General features: G+C 40.2%; 1 protein-coding gene across 4 annotated transcripts; it reads left to right on the forward strand.

Annotated features, from left to right (window-relative positions):
- The first annotated feature begins 3,191 nt into the window (after positions 1-3,191).
- On the forward strand, positions 3,192-21,719 carry LOC109423622 (serine-arginine protein 55). Of its 4 annotated transcripts, none has more exons than XM_029867456.2 (8): positions 3,193-3,391; positions 3,584-3,746; positions 3,824-3,894; positions 15,245-15,355; positions 15,572-15,671; positions 20,116-20,189; positions 20,408-20,674; positions 20,742-21,719. In XM_029867456.2, exons 2-8 carry the CDS (start codon positions 3,621-3,623, stop codon positions 21,016-21,018), a joined length of 1,026 nt encoding a protein of 341 aa, XP_029723316.1. In that variant the 5' UTR covers positions 3,193-3,391; positions 3,584-3,620; the 3' UTR covers positions 21,019-21,719. The 4 variants fall into 4 exon arrangements, with proteins under 4 accessions (XP_062703178.1, XP_029723316.1, XP_062703179.1 ...); XM_029867457.2 differs by having other exon boundaries at positions 3,194-3,391; positions 15,578-15,671; XM_062847194.1 differs by lacking the exons at positions 20,116-20,189; positions 20,408-20,674; positions 20,742-21,719 and adding an exon at positions 17,838-18,340 and having other exon boundaries at positions 3,192-3,391.
- The last annotated feature ends 2,175 nt before the right edge of the window (positions 21,720-23,894 follow it).

The following is a 23,894-nucleotide window of genomic DNA, read 5'->3' on the forward strand; positions in this document are numbered from 1 at the left end:
CTGAACATCAGCAAGAGAGTTGTCAAACACTTAGCATTTTCCTGAACACATTTTGTGCGCTCCTGCCCGAGACACTGGAGCGAGCAGAAGGGCGTGAAAATTCATTCGAAAAAAGTATATTTTTCATCGCGGATTACATTAAAATGGAATGCGCCACTTCTATAATGAGCATCCATCGCGTTTGCTATCTCTGGATACCGAAAATTAACTTCAAACGAACATTTCTATCAATTTTTGTTTCGTCTGAAAAGAAAAAAAAACAAAACATTTCGGCCAGACTCGAGCTCGGACAAAATTGCTGAACGACCAGCAAAACAAGCTGTCAAACCGCATTACTGAAAAATCAGCAAGAAATATTTTGCTGGATGGATTGCTGGTTTTACAGCATGTCAAAAACCAGCAAAAGTCAGGCAAAGTCAAAATAAAGTCGTTCAACTCCCATACATTAGTATGAAATTTCTGGGTTCATGAAGTACTAGATCAAAAAACTATAATACCTTTGTATAAAGTTACCTTGTACCACAAACTTATTGTGCTTGTACTCCGCTGACGTTGCTATGAGTAACAAACTACTGTTTATAAAAATATAAACAAGAAAATTTGCGACTGATGGGTAATGTATTGAGCCGTAATCATATTCTTTAAACAATTAACCATTTATTTTATTTTAGAAAAATTGAACTTTTGAATTTGATAGGTGAACGAAGGGTTCTAAATACGTGCACTTTGGACGACATATCAGGACTTCAGCATGTGATTTCTCCCCATTTGTTCCCGCTGCTGCTGCTGAGTGATCTTAGGTAAAGTCGGGTAAAGCCGTTCTCTGATGCACGAGTTGTAAGCAATTGAAAACGTTAATATTGCGCGCAAACCCCAAAATTTTATTCCCACCTTTGTGTTTCCGCGCCGAAGACCCAGCGCCAGATTCGGCGACAAAGAAATATGACAGCAGACGCCAGACAGTTGGCAATCCTGATATTTGACGGCGGCCACCCGGTAATCATGGGAGTGGATTGTTGTCACGCAAATAGATCTTTTCGCTGAAAATGCATGTGTATTGAGTTATTGTTGACAGATTTTCTGCAGTGTTAGTGTGAAATTCAGCGGTTTTCTGTATCGCGTAAGCCTTCGCTGGAAGAAAACGTCAAGTTGTTCAGCGAAGCAAGCAAAATTTTCAGTGAAAAAAGCAATAAATTTTCTTTTTATTTTAGAGTTGAATCATCAAGTTTTAAAATGTCCTCTATGTTTTCTCCTGTAAACCCATCTGGAAGTTTACCCAGAATTGCACCATGATAACCCTCAGTACAACCCGAAATTCCCCGGATACGAGAAAAAATCCCGACAGAATTTTTGTGCTATGCAACTTTTTGAAATGCGCGCAGTTAGGCTCAAAAACCATGTTGATAGTGCTGTGTTCTACTAAAATTAAAATGAATTAAATGTTAATTGATTAAAACATTAAAGTAGAAAATAGGAGTGAGCATTTTCATTTAAAACTTTTCAAAACGCACCGTCGAAAAAAACACCGAAAGTAGTCTCTTGATGATCCAAACATACCGCTCGCGACAAGAACAATTGTTTACACCCCGCATAGCAAATAACAGTTTGATATAACTTCCAAACAATAAACAGCCTTTAACTGCTGATGTTAGTTTACCACAAGGAGTTACTCTTATGTTTAATAATATAAGGCCTTCAACTGGCGACTACATACAACTGTTTACATGAAATATACGACAGAGTAACAATATACTATAGTATCAAATATACTATATTAACAATATAGGTCACTCTTACGATTTTTTGGCGACACCTTTTTAGTGAATGTGGCGCCACCAAGCGTCAGAAGAGGTACTACTACACACTAAATGCATGCGCTATCCGAATGACGTTTATTCTGTCGAACTGTCATTGCATGGTGGGGATGCTCATTTCGTCTGAGATAATCGATTAACATTAATCGATTTTTTTTTCAACTACTCAATTTAGAACAAATTTAATTCTCCTTCTTGCACAATTTTTGGCGTATATTCTAGATTGAGTTTAAATAAGGGCGAAAGTAACATGAGAGAGTTCTCTTCATCGACTCTCTCTTCTGCAAATTAAAGTGACAAGTTGCAAATTCAATCGAACTCGCTTACACTTAGACGCTAGATTGCATCGCAACCTAACGATTTATGACCAACAAGTTCAACAATACTTGCATCTTGTCACTTTAATTTCAAGAAGAGAGAGTCGATGAAGAGAACTCTCTCATGTTACTTTCGCCCTTATTTAAACTCAATCTAGATATTATCGTTGCAGCACCAAATCGAAGTCGCGAGTCGCGCGACATGCGAAATAAATTTGAACTGATAAACGTGCATAACAGACTAAAACACAGACGACCTTGACTGAAACACAATGTTAATCATATTTAAATGAGGTATTCAGTTAAATGTCAAACTTGGGTACCGGGGACCGAATGTAGTACTAGAGTTGGTACCCAGTCTGAGCCCGAGTGCGACGACTTAATTTGGACTTTGGTACAGGGCTCCGATGTGTGTTCGTATGGAAAAATAATTGGGAAAATCGACCGGGAAATGAGAAAGTTTGAAATTCCATTTTGCGGGCCATTTTTCTGTAGAGCTGCATGTCAAAAAACATAGTAGGCAGACAGAACGACGTTTGCCGGGACAGCTAGTATTTAATACAATATTGGGTTTTTAAATTTAGAAAAATTCAATGATTTTATATTTTTAAACAAAAGAGCACCTTTTTCTGAGCCTTTATGATTTTTTTCAGATTTTTAGAACTTTATTTTGATACCTAAAATAAATTTCAAAGAGATTTTTTCAAAACACCTTTTGACAGCTGGGCAACTGTTTGACAGCTCCGCCCAGTACAAAATCCGACGAGGGGTGATTCATCAAATCACTCCCATACAAACTTCAAATTGATTTTTAAATAGGTTCCCGGGCACCAAAATTTATGAAAATTTGGATTTCGACTCAGTTTCAGCAGCAGATTCAGAATATTGAATTATCTCAAAACCGTCAAAGCAGCTAATTTAAACCCTTTGTTGTCCCACTGTGCATCTAGGCTTTGGTAGCAAATCGGTTTGTTATTAACGGATTGGAGGTTCACTCATCCTTCAGATCGGTTCAAGTTCATCCGAAGCCTCCGAGCCGAACCGAAAGCGAAAGCCGCATTCATTTCATTCGTTGCTCAGCGCTGGTGCAGGTTGGACGTGCGGTGTTTTTTCGTCGACGAGTGCCATTTCTTAGCAAAAATAAAAGCTCACCATTTTGGATTTAGAGTGCCAGCCAGTGTGCTACGTGCCGAAAACGGAAAAAGGGATTTTAGCGACGAAGAAGATTGTTTGCAGTTGGAATTTTCTGATTAAATTGAGGTAAGCATCGGGTGGCACCTGTGGGCGATGAAGTTTAGTTGAAATCGGGGGAATTTGAGGGTTTTTTCGCGATTTCATTTCCCTGCCAATGCGGTACCGAGCCGCATTGCTCGCCGCCATGTTTGTTTCCCATCCGAACGAAAAGGTAGAAAAAAAAAACCGTGACAAATTTTGAATGTTCTTTTTTCGAAGGTTGCCGAAGCAGCAGTAGCTTAGCAACAGCGATATTATGGTCGGTTCGCGTGTTTACGTGGGAGGACTTCCCCATGGGGTCCGGGAACGGGACCTTGAGCGGTTCTTCAAGGGCTACGGCCGAACCCGGGACATATTGATCAAGAATGGTTACGGATTTGTGGTGAGTTTTTACTGAGTGTTGATCAGGGGAATCCCCCGGAACTATTTGACTAATCGTTTGATTTATTTATTTGGCAGGAATTCGAAGACTATCGTGACGCTGACGATGCCGTTTATGAGTTGAACGGGAAGGACATTCTGGGAGAAAGGTAAATAGAACTTGCAGAAATGCACTTGGTTTACCGTAAATCGGAGTCAAATTGATCAGGGGGGTGAAGTTGATCACTATGGAATCAAAATTACCAATCGAGTTGTCTTTTGGGCGGAGTTTGCTTCTCAGCTTAGTATTCAATCAATTGACGATGAGCTCTCTGCCAATAACCATTATGCATTTGTAAATCGTGTGGCAGGCAAGAAGTTACGTCATTGTATTGTATTTATTTTACGAAATGGTAACATGTAACTTTTTAACTTTAAGTCATGTCATTCCCAAGGAAGCCCAAGCAAAATCCAGTCTAAAAAGATTTTCGATTGAATGGGAAGTGTGGCCAAACGAGCATGACGTCATCATTAGAATATCAACAATGGTCTTCGTGACGGCATCTTTCTCGGTGCACGCACACTAAATTACCATAACGCGTTTCCGCAAGTCGACGGCATCTTGAGTGTCTGGTTCTACGGTATGTATCTTTAATGGAACAGTAGGTGAAGCTTGCGATTGCAACAACTACCATTTCCACTTGACTGAATTTTGCCCCCTGCTGCACTGGTTGTGCGGAGTGAAGGGTAGGTGCAGGCTTGTGTAAACTGCTAATGTTTGTTTTTGCTTATCATTTACCGCGCAAGGCCATATGGGCACGCAAACGTGAGTTTTTCGTCTGTATGTGCTTGACTGCTGGTAACTTTTTCATATTACAAAGCAACTTCATTCAGTATGAGCTGAAGGAAATGCGTTTTAATTCCGTTGAAAAGCCAAACTAAACCAACTTAAGGTGAATATATAACGAAGCCACACTTCGAATTTACAAAAGCACAAATCTGAAGAACCGATGGTTGGTTTGCGCTGAAAAGTTGATCGATTGGTCACCACCTGCGGGTCACCAATCGATCAACTTTTCAGCGCAATCCGTCTTTTGGTTCCACAGATTTGTGCTCCTGAAAATTCGAGGCGTGGCTTCGTTATATATTCACCTTAAAATAAATCATTTTAACCCTCCTTAAAATATTTGGGTTTGCACCACGATGGCGTAGTGCACGTTCAACGTGCCTGTCTGGGTCATATTGACCCTAGGGGCAAGACACTGTGCTATTCGGAGAAACTTTGAGCAATTCTGAGTAACTTTTTTCTGTTCGAATCCATTCGGAAACGTCTCTGAAACACGGGAAATCGGGCAAATTTTCAACATTTTGAAAACAAATTTACTCTCGTAGTATCTGTCTTACCCCTTGTATTAACCCCTATATCCTACTTGGGTCTCAATATTGACGATGTTGGTTTCATAGCTGCTAAACGCGCGGCTGTTCAGTAAAACCATGCAGAGGGTATCTGGGTTGTTTTAGAATCTTTTTCAAAACGAAAAGTTTTTTGACTTGCCTGAGCATAGAGTAACCTCGTGCCTGCCACACGATATCCACATGCAAAATGGTCATTAGCAAATAAAGCTCTCAGTTAATAACAGAGGAAGTGCTCATAGAAAAACTCCTTTCCCTAAGTCAGCGTATGATACAACCAAACAAGGATCTCCAGTTAGCCTATTGGTTAAAGCTATGGATCAAACATCAATCAAACAAGAATAGCTTTGGAAGATTGTACGCGGCCATGGATTCCTGGGTAAAATGACACGCACTGGCGTAGGTAGCTTTGTCTTTTTTCTCACTCATTCGCCTTGATGAACAAGAGCATGAGATGAGATGAAAGAAGGGGTAAGTGCAGCCTCCTGTCACCGCAATACTGCCCCACAGGAAAATAACGAGCCAACATCTCTGGTTCCCACTTCCAGCCGCCTCGTTGAACACAATAGCGGCGGCTCGGTAGCTTGGTTCCCCATGACAGCGCAAAGTTTGTATACAAACATAATTCCAGGAGCAAAAATCAAAAGCGGCGAAACTTTCTTTCACAACCAACTTTTTTTTCACCTTTTAAATTCGTTAGTTTAAGCAAAACATGATTTTTAATTTCGCAATTATTTATTTAAAAATGAAGTCATAATAGTGTCAGCTCGTCTTCGTCACGGAAATAAAGTTAACATAAAATTTATAATTGTTATTGATATGATTCAGCCACAGACAATAATCGTTCCTGGATTTTGATGCTGGCCTCAAAAACATGGCCGCGTGACAGGAGGCTGGGTAAGTGCCATTCCAGACTTACGCCGGCCTGGCTCTGGACATGAACCCATGAAGGAACTTGTACAATTCTTGTCTTGGCCTCCCTGTAGATAACCGAGGGATCACGAAGGCAACTCTGTACAACGGAAGGTGATTGCAATGCAAATGGGGACTCTAAAGAATGGAGGAATTTGATTGGCGAAATCATCGCCTTTATAAATCCATCAGGTGCTAAAGTAGCATGCGCAATAGCAGGATCATCAACAAATGCAGTAGCTGCAGTATAGCGCGTGGACAGAAGTCCAAAACTTCCAAGGATAGAGGCCGCTAAAAGCTGGTAAACGAGCGGCATGAATATAACGACAAGAGAAGCATTACGTGCACGCAAGTACATCGAAGCGTTGATGGAGACGCAAGGGACTCGTGATTCGGCAGTTATAGGCTGGAAGAGTGCCACAGAGTGCTGAAGAAGCTGAGAAAGAGCAACGAAAACTTACAGAGAAGTAAACTGCGCAGGGAGCAAAATATCCCCCAGAGGATGCAAAATCACACTATAAAAATGAAACTTTCATCGTCAAAGCACACGACGACACGCGCGCAGTAGTTATATTCACCATGTGGACTAATCCGAACCTTACGGAGCTATGGGTAAATGTGCTGAAAATGTTTGGCGTATCCACAATAGGAAAATTATTCTTGGATAAAAAGAAAATCCCAAAGCCTGTAACTACTCTTACGAAGAGCTTACGAGAAAGATGGGCGACAATGTTTAACTCTGTGGTTCGAAAGCAACGCTCTCCTGTAATTAACCACTGTGATACAGCACAACTTTTGTTGCAACAATCCGTTGGTGAAGAAAAGTGCATTGCTTCTGTAACTGCGAAGCCATATTTAATCGCCCCCAGAGATGGAAACTAGCATAGGCATACCCCTATGAACGGAGTGTGAATTCCGAAAAAGCTACCGATCGATAGAACTTGTGATGAAAACAGAACAATACATAGGCAGTCGGATGCTTGAAACTATTGCCAGTCTTGGTAAGGTGGTATGAACTACCAATCAAGCCGATCTGTTTAAAAGCACAGGTCGTACGGCAGAAGTTTCACGTATTCGATGTATTCGTTCAATACATGGCCTACTTGCCTAATTTCACCTTCTATAAATAATGTTCACACTGGTTCGCTACCTAGCGAATACTATCATATCTATCATTTCATTATCCACTTTTTTGATCTCTACTCCCTTACACTATGAGTAGAAAAATATATAGCGATAAAATGATTAAGTTAGAAATACAAAACAGATCGACACTACAACAGCCTATACCAAAAGATGGAGAAGAAGGAGACAAAGTACGTCTCAACGCCGTATATCACCGGCCTAAGCGAGAAGTTGTGAAAACTTTTTAACATACACGTCATAAGTCTGGCATACCAGCAGACGTCAGACCCGAGACACAAAAAAAAAAACAGAAAAAAAGAAGATTATTACAACACCATATCGACAAAGAACACAACTTCAATTTCAATCAAACTGAGATTTTAGCGAAAACTTATAACCTATAAGGTGAGCAGAACGATAGCAGAGGCCTTCCACATCAAGCTACTAGGCGAAGCACGAACGGTGAACATGCAGCGCGAAAGTGGAGGGACCGATTCGGCTTACAATGGTCTATTGTGAAAACTTGAGAGCTAAACCAAACGCACACACCAACAACAAACGACCGACCCCGAAAGCGATCAACACGAAGCAACACATACCTAGCAGGAAAAGGAGGGTCAGTATTGCAACCACGCACTGGTGGTGATCGATTGATGCATAAAAAGTTGGTATCATAGTAAATTGTTAAAGTGAATAGTGTTTGTGGATGTCCTAATGAAACCGTAATAAAATTATACAGATCTGATGATAGTTGAAGTTGAATAGGCCGAAACGTTGTGTATTATCGAGTTTTAGTGTGTTATCACCGAAAATCATCATGTATAAATATACAAGAGCCAAGAAACAGTCTATGCAAATATCAGCTACACAGACCCAGTGTGGTTGGCTGCATTGAAGACTGGAAGAAATCATGCCCAGCAGAACCGTGTGTTCAGGCTGATCGCAGTGCGCGTGTCGAGATGATAGTATCGAACCATTCCGTCACACGCAGTGTGTGTATGACGACAGCCGGGATGATCCCTATTTCCCTTTTACTTGAAGAAAAGAGCGCTCGCTACAGCAACAGATAATCCCGGAACCCTTTTGGAATAGAGATCTGGCTAGCACACTACTTAAACAGCAATGGGACAACACTGTGAATGGTATCGCTGTAAGCGGATCTGGTGTGATGGTTAAAGCACGTTACTTTCACGTCGAGGACTAACAGGACTATAGTGCAGATAATGTCAGCAGTCAGCACTACTACAGAGTTGGTGGAAGGAGCAACGAACGGTCGGTTTTGGGAGAGATTCCTTCGCCTGGGAACCCACTCAACAAAGTAGTCTAGATCCACCGACGGGAGCTACTGAAGTAGAATGCGTCGGAGCACTGGTCTTGGTTGCCGGAACGCCAGACTCCACCGGAATCGCTAGAATGACTTCGGCACAAGGTTGCGACCATTCATTTGCAAAGATTTACATTCATTTGCTATTATCTCAGTTCAGAAGCATGCTATCGAAAAACAATGTATGGATGAATTTAACCTTGTAGTTTTATCTGAAAGTTTGCCGAATAACATTGGGGTCGCACACGCATACCAAAGTCGTGAGCGAGCTGTGGAGGCAACTTTCCACAGCGTGAATATAATTTACATTCACCGCGTGGAGAGTTGCCTTCACAGCTCGCTCACGACTTTGGTATACGTTTGCGACCCCAATGTTATTTGGCAAACTTTCAGATAAAACTACAAGGTTAAATTCATCCATACATTGTTTTTCGATAGCATGCTTCTGAACTGAGATAATAGCAAATGAATGTAAATCTTTGCAAATGAATGGTCGCACCCTTGCTTCGGCATCCTACTGCTAGGCTCGTGAAACGACAAGAAGGTGTTTGTTGCATCCAGACTAGATTGCACTCCGAATGCTGAGTGTGAAGTTGGTTGGTTCAACATGGCGTATCAACAGGAATCGGTGGGCTCAAAATAGCGCAAGTTGGTATGATGGGAGTCAAAGATCGCAACAGAACTGAATCGTCCAGCACGTTGCATTACGCTAACGGGATGTACCATGCAAAGTCCTAAAAACACCTACGTTATTCCACTTGATGAAATGCAAAAAATCATAAAAGTATCATCAGTGTACGACCAATACTGTTCTGAGTATGGAGCTGTGCTTTCATACAATCCATTATTGTCTGAATGCCCGAGCAGGGAATGAGAACTAATTGAAAACAAATTGAGTTATATTTAGATATCACGAATTTTGATAACAAAGTGAGTTTTCATTTTGTATGACTTAAGTGTTAACATAACAAAAATGATAACAAAATAATGTACTGGAATATCTAATTGAAATCAGAATGAGTTCTCATTGATAACAAATTGATATCTCATTTTGTTATCTACATTTTACGACTTGATATCATACGCAGTTCTCAGGGAGTTGTCAAATCTAAAGGGTAATAACTAAAAATTAATAACAAATTTAGTATTCATTTTGATATTTTATTAGGCATTAATTTACATGAATAAGTAAAAATGTAAATTAGATTTTATTTTAAATTTAGAAAAATCTCGTGATTGAAAATTTGTTTTGTTTGATACGATATTATCAGAATATGGCACCTATTAATGGCGTAGTAGGGGTAGGCGGGGCATAATGAGCAGGTGGGGCATAATGAGCACCCTGTATTTTCACTGCAAACTTCCAAATTTTCAAAACAAATTGCTTGATTGTAGCTTAATTATCTCAAATTCAATGAATTGATGACGAAACATTTGTCAAAAAAAAAGCCGTTTGTTTTGAAAAAATAGTCAAAATGCGTGAAGTGGTCATGTACTGGGGAAATGTTATAAGAATCAGCTGACCTAAAATAAGGTTTTGGAATCGAATTAAAAATTTAGTGGGCGTCTATCAAGTTTCTTGATATTTCCTGGGTCAATGAAATATATTTGTATCATTGTCAAAATATTGGTATAATTATTTTGTTAAAAAAATATACTTTAAAAAGTTGATAATAGGGTGGGGCAAAATGAGCAACTGGTACAAAAATGATGAAAATGATTAACATCTCAAACAAACGAATTTCACTTTTGGTTTTCTCCGTTACGATGCATGTAGTAAGGTTTTGTCATGAATTTTCAATTTATTAGCTTGAAAAAATCAGTATCTTTATATTTTCACCGTTTGAAAATGCCTTAATAGTAAATTCCATGGAACCCCGCAGTTCCCTACAAATTAAACCCCATAATCCCCTCAAAATATCATTGGTTGTTGCCGGTATGCTTTATCATTGACAAGAACTGTCAATCAGCAATTGATTGTGTACAAAACAGGGATTGATCATCCTGCCCCACCTAGGGTGCTCATTATGCCCCACCCCCAAAACGCAATCCACGATTTTATACGTTTTTTAAAGCATTTAATTTTGCAACATTTATAGCTTTATTTAAAATTTCAACGATTAGTTTTTGTCAGTTAAGATTCAAATGAGCATTATACGTAAAAATTACACATTGATTGCGCTTAATTTACTGGATTTGGTGGCAAAATGCTTAAGCTGCTCATTATGCCCCGCCTACCCCTATTATCGATTGTAACATTAACATTTCATCAACAGTCATTTCCAACTTGGAGCCTACACGGAGAAACTGAAAAACTCAAAAATAGGTACTTAACTCAATTTTGAGTTCTTTTTCATCTTTCTTTTCATGCGCTCTTTCTGTTGTTGTCAGAGAGTGAAGAGAGAAACAGCCCAACTTTTGCAGTTCCGTGCATCAAGCCAACACTGCGTTTCTAGCACAGTACTCAAATTTGAGTGAATACAACCTAGTCAAAATTTCGGTTGGGTGCCAAAAACTTAAAATTAGGTATTTTTTTCACATGAAAGCAAGCGGGAACAACCCAACAAAAACATCGATTCCATCAACTCAAAATTGGCTTGACGCACGCAACCCCGAAGTTGAGTGGAAAGAACTCACTTTTGGGTAGTTTCGTCTCTCCGTGTAAACAAAGAAAAGTTGTATGGAAATCTGATATGATATCCCCATACATATGCAGAATAACTATACCATGAGTCAACTAAAAGATTAATGATGGACATTGAAGTGACAAAGAAAAATAAATTTGGAGTCAAAGGACAACTGTCCTTAACCTTCCGTAACTCGCGCGGTTGACTACCTGCGAGATTTTTTCAACGTGTTGTACAAAATACAACAGCGCGATCACTCGAGGGTTAATATTTTTGCATTTTTGTATAGGTAATTATATTTCAGCTTTTCCTGATCGCAGCAATCTGCGCGCGCGGGTGGCTGCGTTTTTGTTCCAACTGTCACGTTTTTCTGCATCCCGTAAGATTTTTTTTTTTTTTTTTTTTTTAGTTTGGCCGGTGAAAGTATGAAACGGCTGATGGTGCTACGCCATCCGGCAGCCAGAATATGTAAAAGTTTTGTTCAAGTGATTCTAGTGAATGTTGATTTCCAAAGTGCGAATTGTGATGCGGGGTGCAAAAGTAATCAAACCTAGCTTTACGAAGTGTTTCATCAGTACGCGGTTAGGATTCACAAAGGACTTTTGGGGACGAAACTTTTAAATTGCTCGCTGAAAGGAAGAAAAGTGCACTCGTTTTTGTACGTGAATCGAGTCTTAACAAGCGTACAGACTCGAATGTTGTTATAGTGTAGAACAGTTGGAAAGATCACCATTATATTTGCAACCAATGAATAGTGTGTGATCAGACTGACGTGAAACAGCAGTAGCTGAAATTGGTAAAATTCCATCATGGTTCGGCAGTACACTTGGTGAGAATGTTCCTTTTACCATAATACAATGAAGCGAATACTTGAGACGATGTTTGGTGGTGTAACAAAAATGTTTATACAATGATCTTCAGCCTCAATAAAATAACACATCTTATTACTATTTTATCATTATTAATCAACTTAATTTCAAGAGTATTTAGTTAAATTAAATTATCTAATGGTTGAATTATCATATCTTCTACTAATTTTTACTCTTCCAGCGGTAACCAGGTAAATGATTGAACTAAATGTATAATATAATTGTTCTACGCTTTTTCGCCAAGGAAAGCATCCCATAAAACCCCATCCACATCCAACTCCAGATATCTATGAAGTGGGCCAAGTTCTTGGACATATTCTGAGTAGATATCTAATCAACATTTCCTCCCCATCCCCGCTGATCGTAAGGACCTGGCCAGGTGTCGAGAGTTCGTTAAATGAAAGGTTTGTCAAGTCACAGGCAACTTTTCTGGCGCATTAAACTTCTCAATCGACAGCCACCCCAGGATGTGTACGGTCGGCTATGCTATGCTATGCTATGCTATGCTAGGTAATTATATTTCAGCTTTTCCTTCTGATTATATGCACTGCAGCAAAACAAATGTGGGAGATGTTCACGACATCCCAGAGCCACAGGCATCGGGACTCAAATTGAATGACATCGAGCAACGAATTGAATCGCATTCGGCTTCTCAGTTTTTCCCTCGTTACCCGGGGAAAATGATAACATTGAAAAAATAAGGCATCCGATAGGAAAAATATTTTACTACAATAGTTCTATCGAGTATGGCATAATGACGTTTGGCATAGTCATTTGGCATAATAGCCAAATGGCATAATTTGGCATAATAGTCGATTGGTAAAATGGCCGTTTGGCATAACAATAAGTGAAATGGCATTCATCATTTTCATGAATGATAAATATCTGTGTTATTTTCAAAACTTCAAACATAACGAGATTCATCATTTTGGTACGGAGCTACAATGAATCCTTTTTCGCGCGAGAATACTTTATAAAGGTAAAATATGTGACCTTCAACAGTAGAATGACCGTGAATTACTTCGGTTGGCCATATCAAACTTCATTTGCCTTTAATATAGAATTTAAAAATTTAAAAATATTTGGCAATATGTTTAGATTGAAATAACTGATATCTGGGAACTTTTGTATTCTGGGTAGTTTTGTTCTCTTCGTCATGGAAGGCTTTTTGAAACCTGTTGAATTCAAAGTTGGCCTCAAATGTTTCCCAACCAAGCTGTACAACCAAGTTTCAGGCAACTTGGCCGATGAATACCCCCTCATAACGAAGAGAACAAACCTGTCGATAATATCCAGTCACCCTAAAAAGACTTACTAAAGTTCAAGCCAATTTAAATCAATAGCATGACCATTACCCAGAATCAGCAAATTATAAATTTTGTGTCAATATGTAAGTAAAATACTCTGGTATGTATATTCAACAAATATTTTGTGAATATAATTAATATTAATAAAGCATATTAAACCTTTTTCGGATTTTTGAAATTAAATCTTGTTATCATTGAGTTTTTGAAATGATAACAAAATGATATCTCTATTTGATATTAAATAAAAACAATTCGGAAAGAAAACTAATTTTGATTTCATTTTGTTATCAATAACAAAATGAGTTATCCCCTGGCCAAGTTCGCAGGGGTTGACGGTATTAAAGTGAAGGAGTTTCATTTTGATTATTGTAATGTAGTGTTCTTTAGTGAAACATATCACCTTTTTAACACTTTAATGCGCCTCCAACGGTTCATCACGAACCGGCTGCTGCAGATGGAGTATGGCTGATCATATGCATCAGACATGCTCGATAAACATGGAGGATCCGCCAGGGCTCATTAGAGTCTATTCCCAAGCAATAGTTCCAAGTCGGTTGGATTTAAGAAGGTTTTGATGATCGTTACAAATCCTAATAAAAGTATTGTAGGATTTGTGACAGGTTTTGGAACCTTTTACAGCCAGCTGACTTCAAAATGTTGTTTGGGCTCTATTTCCCACGTTTCTCGGTTGATTTTGATCAGTAATTCATTAATGTCATAGTCGCTTTTTCGAATTTTTAGAATGTTAGTTGGTCATATTTTCTTTAAATAAAACAATTAAAATCGACCGAAGAATTAATAGTGGGAAGGAGATTTGCAGCACTTAATTGTGCTGATAGATTCGAAGCTAACGTGCGAACACTTAAACGCATTGTTGACGTCAATGCGTTCCACGTGACATTTTGGACAAAAACTGACTGCTTTTTTTAACTGAACAACGTTACTTGTGTATGACTAGGTTGACATTTCTAGGCTACGCTTAAGAAAATGACATGGTTTATCTACGAATTTGAACATTTTTCATAGTATTTGTAGGAGGACGAATACATAATAGTTGACAAAGCAATCTTTATTATTTTAAAATTTTATTGCAATCAACTGACCAACTTGACGTATTTTTGTTTATCTCTTAGATGGCATTTTGACACCAACAGAAAAATATCAGAAGTTCAGTTGCATGTTTCTGTGGGTTTTGGACCGATGACAATTTAAGGACACAAGAGATGAACACAGAGAAGTAGAAAACGATTAGCGAAATCAAGAAAACAATTTGACACAGGATCGACTATATTTTAACATACAGGGTTTGATTTATTCGATGAAAAAAAAACAAACATACGACAACCGACTTAACGAGAAGAAAAACATGTTGAACCATACCACAAAATCGAACCAGACGACAAACACAAACCGTGTGACCATAACACTACATAGGCAAATCCTGACTGACTGACCAATTGAAAACTTTCCAACCTTCTACCGTAACTTTCTGAGTCAGTAAGCAACAGTGTCTTAATGGATATCATTTTCCGCGTACGGCTGGCAAACTGCTTCTGAAAGATTACGTACTCTTTTCTATCTTCGGGTCTAGTGTAGAGATTCAGAGTGCAGCTAGAAACCTAGCAAAAAAAAAATAATAATAACAAAATGAGTTATCAATTTGTTATAGGTTTGTTCTCATTCCCTGCTCGGGTGGCAGAACTCTGTCGTAATGTCTGAATGTCACAAATTTGATTGCCTGAAATTGTGTCGCCACCGGCTTGAGGTTCAATGAACTTGAACGTCGTGCGACTCTATTTATGTGTGGGAAGACGCTTAACGATGAATCGAAACCATTCTTGTGGTGCTAGCTCTTCTCTCGCATCATTTATCGGTCACAGCCTACACACATTTGCATAAGACATCCCCATTAACTGTGGCATTCTTTTGTTGATTATTTACAGAGTAACCGTTGAGCCGGCTCGTGGAACAGCTCGCGGAGGCGGATCGCGCCGTGATCACGACCGGTATGATCGCTACGATCGCCGCGGCGGTGGTGGTGGACGCTATGACAAGTAAGTAGAATCTTTTCCATGAATTTGGCATCATCTGAGTCATAACCAGGAAAACAAGTACCAAAGACGGACGAAAAGACTTTGCATAGCTTTTTCTTATGGTGGAATTGTAAAATATTCCACTATTTATCGAGAAACGCCCGTCCTAATGCTTGTCCACTTCCTTTCATTCTCATCACTATTCCTGTTCGGGCATGAAACGGTTTTTCACTCCAGAAATAGAAGCAATTCCAGGAACAGCTCCCGCTATGGACCCCCGCTCCGGACCGAGTACCGTCTCACGGTGGAGAACCTTTCGTCGCGCGTCAGCTGGCAGGTATGTAAGAGGCGAAGGATTACGGTTGACAAGCCCCCCGTCCCCCCTCATCCCCGTAGATTGTCTTAGTGTGGTGTGTCCGGGTTGTTCCGGTTTCCGGAGCAATCTCGGATGCATTTGCAGGTTTGGTTTTTGAAATCCTCCCCCGGTTGTTGTAGATATACCTGTTTCTACAAATTGTATAGCTATGTAACATCGTGACCGATAACCACTTAAAAAAGGTGCTGAGCAACTTTCGGAGATGGGAAAGTTTCGATAAACTTTTCCACTTCCGAAAGTTGTTTGTACCCTTTGTATACTCGTTTTGTTCCTGTAGATTTCCACAACCATTCGCTCACTAACGTTTGGATTGTTGTTACACAAAGTTGATTGGTTGAGGTTCATTTTATTCGAGTTGTTAATCTGATCAAAAAAGCGGAATGCGTTGCAGGAAGACGGAAGCGAAATGTGTGTACATACATTCGATGTGATTTTATTTGTTTTTCTTTTTGAAAATTGCACTGGTTGCGGATAGAGTTCTAAATTGCTCAACATCAGTTCCTTAGACTTCAATTCTATCGGGATTGTTGGTTCAAAAAATGACGGAAGAAATCAATTTATGCTCTGTATTCTACGTTGTATGGAGAACAAGAAAAATCAATCGGCAGATCTGTTTATGAAACCTGAAATAATCTCTTCATCTACGAACAACAACATACAGCTGAACTACAAGAATTTGATAACCAGGTGAGCGGAGTTTGTGTTTCAAATATTTGCCTTATCAACTATTGATGGATGTATAGAGGAATACCATGGTTGCAACGCGTAATGGGAAATTATGTGGAATTTTTGTATAATCACTACCTCATGGAAGAATGAACGAAGGATGGAAATGAAATAGGACACTGGTTAATCCCTTTGAAAAGTACTGCAAAGCACAGAAGTAAGAAAGAGATTATCTGCTCACTGTAACGGATACAGATCTCTAGCGTATGCAGTATTTTATTTTTTTTAAACTAATATGAGAAAGAGAAGGATGGAAGATGGGGCACTAGTCTCATCTTTTATCCCGCTCTTTCTCTAGTTTGTCACGGAGAATGAGGGAGAAACAATGCTGAGTACGTTAATGATACAGATAAGCTGATTAATCTGCAAGTTCTGGTTTGTGCAGTAGGTTTCTCCTAATAAGCATTTACCAAACGATTTCCTTTGCATAGGAAATTTCCACAAACATTCGTTTGATCAATCGTTTATCCCTGTTTGAACAAATCTCATCATCAAAGTCTAGAATACAGAGCATAGATTGAAAACCTCGCGCACAGTGCAAATGTATGTTTACATATTAATTTCACATCTATACTATAAGTAAACAGAACGCTTGAGACAGTGTCGATTGCCGAAAATGATAGCTTATCTTCTTCGATGACCTGAGGCAGTCACACCTACTTGTCGGGAGAAGCGACATCTAACTGGACGCATACCGGGGTCGCTAAGGACGGATTATGTTACCGATTGAGAATCAGTAGACTGAGCTTGGAGCAGTCTAGTTGGAAGAGAGTAAAGTACTGTCGTATGCTATAACAAAAGCAACGAATTGAATTGCTTGAATTACAACCAAAAATTGTTCGCTGCATCGACATACCCAAATGTAAACGATGCGAATAAATTGAAGCGAATGAATCAAGAAGAACAACAGCACGTTGACTTACTAACAATGGATCAGTCGACAGAAGGTTCAAATCGAAGAGGGGTGATCACAAGTGGCATAAATCGGATTGGAGCGTTACGAACCTGCAGAAAAACGTTACATATCTAGAGGAAAGAAACCAAACCGAACGCGTTGGATAAGGAACTTAAGGAGGATAATCCATCGAGAACTGCCTCTGGCCTCAGAAGAAAGCATTGTTGTTCAGGATCGACATTGTCTGCAGGGTTCTGGGACCAACGATCGTTTCGCATGCAACGATCCGTTGAGCTTCTTCCAATTCGTAGTTGTATCTTTAATTTCTTTAACTATTCTTATCCTTACCCATAACAAATTCCCCTCTTTCCCAATTAAAAACCGTTTGTGTATATGTTGATCTGTTTAGTTTCGGAAGCTTTTTTACAATACACATAAACACAACAGAATCCACCGAAAAGAACAGCAAAATAGTAAATCTATTATTATGTTATCTTTTCCTGAAGGCAACCCTCCTTACATGATCTGGGGTTTGCAGAGAAGAACACGAATAACACACTGACAGGAAGAGCCATGAGCACGTTTAGAGAGAGAAAGCATCCACGCGATGATGATGAGATGATCATGGGCAATAACCGTAGACTGGTCCAATTGGATTCTGAAGTCCTGATAGTCTCCCAAACTCCCTGAGGCGCCAGTCACGATCGGACAAGGACTTACCAAAAGTCAAAGATGGCCGTTGCAACGCCATACTGGCAGGGCACCAAGCGAGCAAACGAAGGCGCCAGTTGATTTAAGCTTTTGAGGGACTTCCAATCATCATCCGTGGTTCCGGAGGTCATTCCGGCAAGCACCACAGTGACGTACCCCTGGGTGGAACTGTTTCACCCGCATCGCGATCAACCCCAGACACAAGGAGTGGCCTTAGTTCGTACCCGTCCACATAGAGGGCACCTTCCGTGCCGTTGTTGAACCCGATGGCCCGTTTTCGATTTCAGAAGAAGATACTCTTCGGCTGCAAAACTACGCAAAAGTACAAACACTTTTTCTCGATTTTTAGCCTTGCCAAAAACTGTATCATTTTTATTAATTTTCAAACTAAATTTAAAGATTTATCCATTACACTGATGCGCCCGCCACACGGTCTCAGCGGAAGAAGCATGAGAGCGAGGGAGAGAGAATCAAGTTGAGGTCATCCCATACAAAGCTAGAGATTGACAGAGAGAGAGACTGATGAGGGATCCGTTGAGAGGGACATTCCAGAGTCAGGGTCAAGGCCAGTGCCGAGGCCAATCTCGTTAAGTTCATCTTCCGCGTAGCGACGAGCCTTATTCCGATGATGTCTTGTGCGTGATCGACCACGAGTGAGACCCCTCCGGGACACCGTAGATACCCCCCACCACCGCCCGATGGACACTCATCGCAGTTCAGGCATCCTTGAGTCATCCGGAGTGCTTGGCGATCAACGTTCTTTTTACCTAATTTCTTTTATAAATCACACACTAGTTTAGCTCATTTCTGGTTTTGGTAACATCGGTTGTTCGATTCCGGGGACATCCGCTAACGAAGAAATGGAGCCAAACGTCGTTCGTGTATCCTTTCCGCTGTTTGGGATTCGACCGTTCCGTTCCGAGGCGTGTACCGAACAGCGCACACCCACACTCTTGAGACCAAACGCTTCGGTTGAGGTCGTCCGCCATTGGTTGAGCACAGATTACTCTTCTACCACCTAAGCCAAGCACACACTGAGCCCGAATGATGAGCGCAGAAGACACAATGAGAGGGAGAGAGACAGACTGACAATCAGACCGCGCGAGAGGCCACATTTCCATAAGGTTCCTTTCTTGAGTGACCGGCGCACGTGCGACAGTCCCACAGTATGTGTGTGTCCTGGCCAAAAGGTAAAGGTCGATTTTCATTCACTTTCATTTAGATACATTTCTTTTGTCTAAACATGTTAGTAAAAGAGAAACCAGTGATTCACCGTGTAAGAAACTAACTTTTCTGCATCGCTTTTTTATTTGATCTGTGTCGGTAAGAGAAAGAAATATGTCAAGAAGACAGGTTCCATGTCATAATGAAAAGAATCGAGGAGAAACAGACGATGGACGAATCCAGATGAGATATCCCGAAAATTGAGCGATCCTTGAGTTGAGGAACTCGATAAAGAATCTAGAGATTGCCAAACGAAATGCCACACTTCCAAGTTGTTGACGAGAGATGCCCATGCAATTCCAATCGAGAGCGAGAAAGAGAGACCACTACAAGAGAGATCCTACGACGATCGAAGAGGAGTTCCAAACGATCAAGAAGCGATCGTGTAACCGATGCCAAAAAACGATGTGGGAGAAAGAGAGAGACTAACGAACTATGCCAATCCCCCGAAGTTCCTCTCCCGTATGCGCAGAAGGCACGTTTGAATCCGATTGTAAAACGAAGTCGTTCGATTCGAAGCGATGATCAGCACGACGAAAAGGTAGATCCCCTCCAATGGGGGAGCACCACCGAGACTCAACGCAGAAATGATTCTTTTCATTATGACATCCGGTAGTTTCAGAAGCAGACAGAAGAAAGCGCAGGGTTTTCCTAGTACAATAGGTCGATCGATATAAATGAGCACGCGTAGTTAGAGATAAGAAAGAGAGACCTTGTTATCTAGCTTGTAATTCTTTCAAAATCCAAGCCCTTACTGGATTATACTGATGGAATCTTGTTCTGTTTGTCTTCCTTGATTTCTGTTTCATAATCTACTCCGGGAACGAACAACGTGCGATACGCGCACAGGACCTGAAAGACTACATGCGTCAGGCCGGAGAAGTCACCTACGCTGACGCCCACAAGCAGCGCAAGAATGAAGGGTAAGTTTTGAAAATCGCCATCAAAAGGTTGACTAGAAACATCTACAGCAAATTCCAGTCTTTTTTAAGATGTTGTTGCGTGAAGATTTAAAAACTTTAGTTATGTTTGCTTTAATCGTATATTATGTTCGAAACAAACATACCTATAGTTGCATCTACACAACTGTCCAAAACCCAGCACAACAACTAATATAATACTCTTTCTTCACCTGTTCCAGAGTGGTAGAGTTCGCCACCAGCTCCGACATGCGCACGGCCATTGAAAAACTGGACGATACCGAGCTGAACGGACGCCGCATCCGCTTGGTTGAAGAACGTAGCACTCGGAACGGCCGCAACGGTCGTGGTCGCTCCCGATCATCCAGCAGCCGATCGCGCTCTCGTTCGCGCCGTCGCTCCCGCTCGCGATCGCGCCGTTCCTCTCGTAGCCGCTCCAAGTCCAAGAATGGATCCAAATCGCCGCAAAAATCTCGCTCGCGTTCGCTGTAAGTATACCTACTCTCTCAAAATCCGGAATCGTTCTATGAAACTAACTCCCGTTACGCCCTGCAGGAAACGGGACTCCAAGTCCAAGTCGCGATCCCGATCGGTGAAGCGTGACGAATCCCGCTCCCGCTCGCGATCCAAATCGGAGCGCCGCTCGCACAGCCGCTCCAAATCCAAGGACAACAAGTCCCGCTCCCGCTCCCGTTCGCCACGGTCGCAGTCCCGCTCGCGGTCCCGATCCCGGTCGCACTCGCCGCAGGACAAACGGGACAAGTCCCGCTCGGCGTCGCCCAAGAACAATGACCACTCGCCCGACAGGGGCAACGAGAGCAACGAGGATTAGGCGGTAAGCTTCGGAGAGTAAGTTTTGTGATTACATTTAAGTGTCATGGCTAGTTGCTTAAAACTTCTTGACATACAACTAGGTTTATGTTACAAAACATACACGCGTATTCACTATACTGACTTCTTGGTGTGAACATTTTGATTTCCGAGTTGTAGTACGATACATGCAATATGATTCTGAAATGTTAGGTACAGTCATAGGTTAAAATTAAGTTTTTATCAAAAGAAACTGGGATCTACTGATTTTAGTGCTTCTCTATTGCATAACAATGGGGAAATACGCAAATCTTTGGTTAGTTTTCTTTTAGTCAATAACAGTTTAGTTTTAATTATATACCCGTAAGCTTGATCAGTTTAGGAATCTTGATTGTCGGAAAATATTACGTCTGTTTGAATTGAAAACGAAATTTTTGATTTTCTTTTGATTCGCATGAATAGTGGAAGCGACAGATCTCACGGTAGAAAGTCGACACAATCGAATATGTGGTGATTATCACAGAACAGCTGTTGTGTCACCGTTTTCTCCGTTCTGTTGGAAATACGGCAGGACGTTTTAAGTTCCCTCTGATTGTCATCCTAAATAATAAACACCATACCATAAAATATTGCATTAAACAAAAGAACAACTGCTGTTGTCACAGCAGTTTTGCAAGTTTATATTCATGTGGAAGTGGATTAAATATAATTGTGAAAAAATCACTTTTAGAGAGGTTGCTTTATCCGAACATCCAGTTAGATTTTGAAAATGTCCACCGTGTACGCACTAAACTTCTCACCACAATGTTAAACTATTATATTACGTAGGTATATCTACAAGTAATGCAACAAGTAATCCGTGTTGCATATTTACCCTGGCCAAGTTCGCAGGGGTTGACGGTATTAAAGTGAAGGAGTTTCATTTTGATTATTGTAATGTAGTGTTCTTTAGTGAAACATATCACCTTTTTAACACTTTAATGCGCCTCCAACGGTTCATCACGAACCGGCTGCTGCAGATGGAGTATGGCTGATCATATGCATCAGACATGCTCGATAAACAGGAGGAAACGCCGGGGCTCAGTAGAGTCTATTCCCAAGCAATAGTTCCAAGTCGGTTGGATTTGAGAAGGTTTTGATGATCGTTTCAAATCCTAATAAAAGTATTATAGGATTTGTGACAGGTTTTGAAACCTTTCACAGCCATCTGACTTCAAAATGTTGTTTGGGCTCTATTTCCCACGTTTCTCGGTTGATTTTTATTACATAGTAATTTATTAATGTCATAGTCGCTTTTTCGATTTTTTGCAATGTTAGTTTTTCATATTTTCTTTAAATGAAGCAATTGAAATCGACCGAAGAATCAATAGTGGGAAGGAGATTTGCAGCACTTAATTGTGCTGATAGATTCGAAGCTAACGTGCGAACACTTAAACGCATTGTTGACGTCAATGCGTTCGACGTGACATTTTGGACAAAAACTGACTGCTTTTTATTAACTGAACAACGTTACTTGTGTATAACTAGGTTGACATTTCTAGGCTACGCTTGAGAAAATGACATGGTTCATCTAGGTAGGACCGATAGGACAATTGAATAGTTTTATTAGTATTTGTAGCGGGATGAAGGTTGACATGAAATCTTTATTATTTTAAAATTTTATTGTAATCAACTGACCAACTTGGCGTATTTTTGATTATCTCTTAGATGTTCAGAAGTTCAGTTGCATGTTTCTGTGGGTTTTGGACCGATGACAATTTAAGGACACAAGAGATGAACACAAGTAGAAAACGATTAGCGAAATCAAGAAAACAATTTGACACAGGATCGACTATATTTTAACATACAGGGTTCGATTGATTCGATAAAAAAAAACAAACATACGACAACTGACTTAACGAGGAGAAAAACATATTTAACCATACCACAAAATCAAACAAGGAGACAAACATAAACCGTGTGACCATAACACTACATAGGCAAATCCTGACTGACTGACCAATTGAAAACTTTCCAATCTTCTACCGTAACTTTCTGAGTCAGTTGCAACAGTGTCTTAATGGATATCATTTTCCGCGTACGGCTGGCAAACTGCTTCTGAAAGATTACGTACTCTTTTCTATCTTCGGGTCTAGTGTAGAGGTTTCAACTCTATTCAGAGTGCAGCTAGAAACCTAGCAAAAAAAAAAAAAAAAAAAAAAATTTCCAACAATTACAAATATTTTAGCAAAATTGACTGATAACTTTTGACAGTGTAAAGTTTTTTACGAGTTTATTGCATTTTAAATAAATATTTGTTTTATACTTTTTTCAAATTTGCTACTTTTTTCAGTAAATTTATGATTACTCCTCACAAAACCAAGTAAATTTGGAGTTTTCTTCGACAATACGGTCAAACATATAGGACCGCGAAATTGCCGCGAAATTCACAATAGTAGTCCGCGAAATTTAAGAAATTTTGCCGCGAATTTCCATTGTCCCTACTAGGGACAATGGAAATTCGCGATTTCGCGGAAGCCGCGAAATCCGCGAAATTGGGCTTTGGCCGCGAAATTCAAGAAATCCCGCGAAATGCTGCGAAATTTGACAAACCTCTAAAAATACCTTACATAGGGTAAGAAATCAAGCTTTGAACTAGTCAAATTGTAATCTTAATTTGAACCATTTCAAAATTCTTTAAAACGACGTACTTTTCAGGCAAATATTGTCCCGAAAAAGATGTTAAACAGCTTTCCGTAATATAACCTGATAACATGGGCTTTAAAAGCATTGAAAAAAGCGTTTTTGTCATGGAAAACAGGCAATTGAAAAATCACTGTGATTTCACCCATATTCCCCCAAGAGAAAGCACATTTTCGGTGCACTCGAACAGCTCATGCATTGTATCACAAGCAATAT

Source organism: Aedes albopictus, chromosome 1 (genome assembly GCF_035046485.1).
Source record: "Aedes albopictus strain Foshan chromosome 1, AalbF5, whole genome shotgun sequence".
NCBI lineage: Eukaryota > Metazoa > Arthropoda > Insecta > Diptera > Culicidae > Aedes > Aedes albopictus.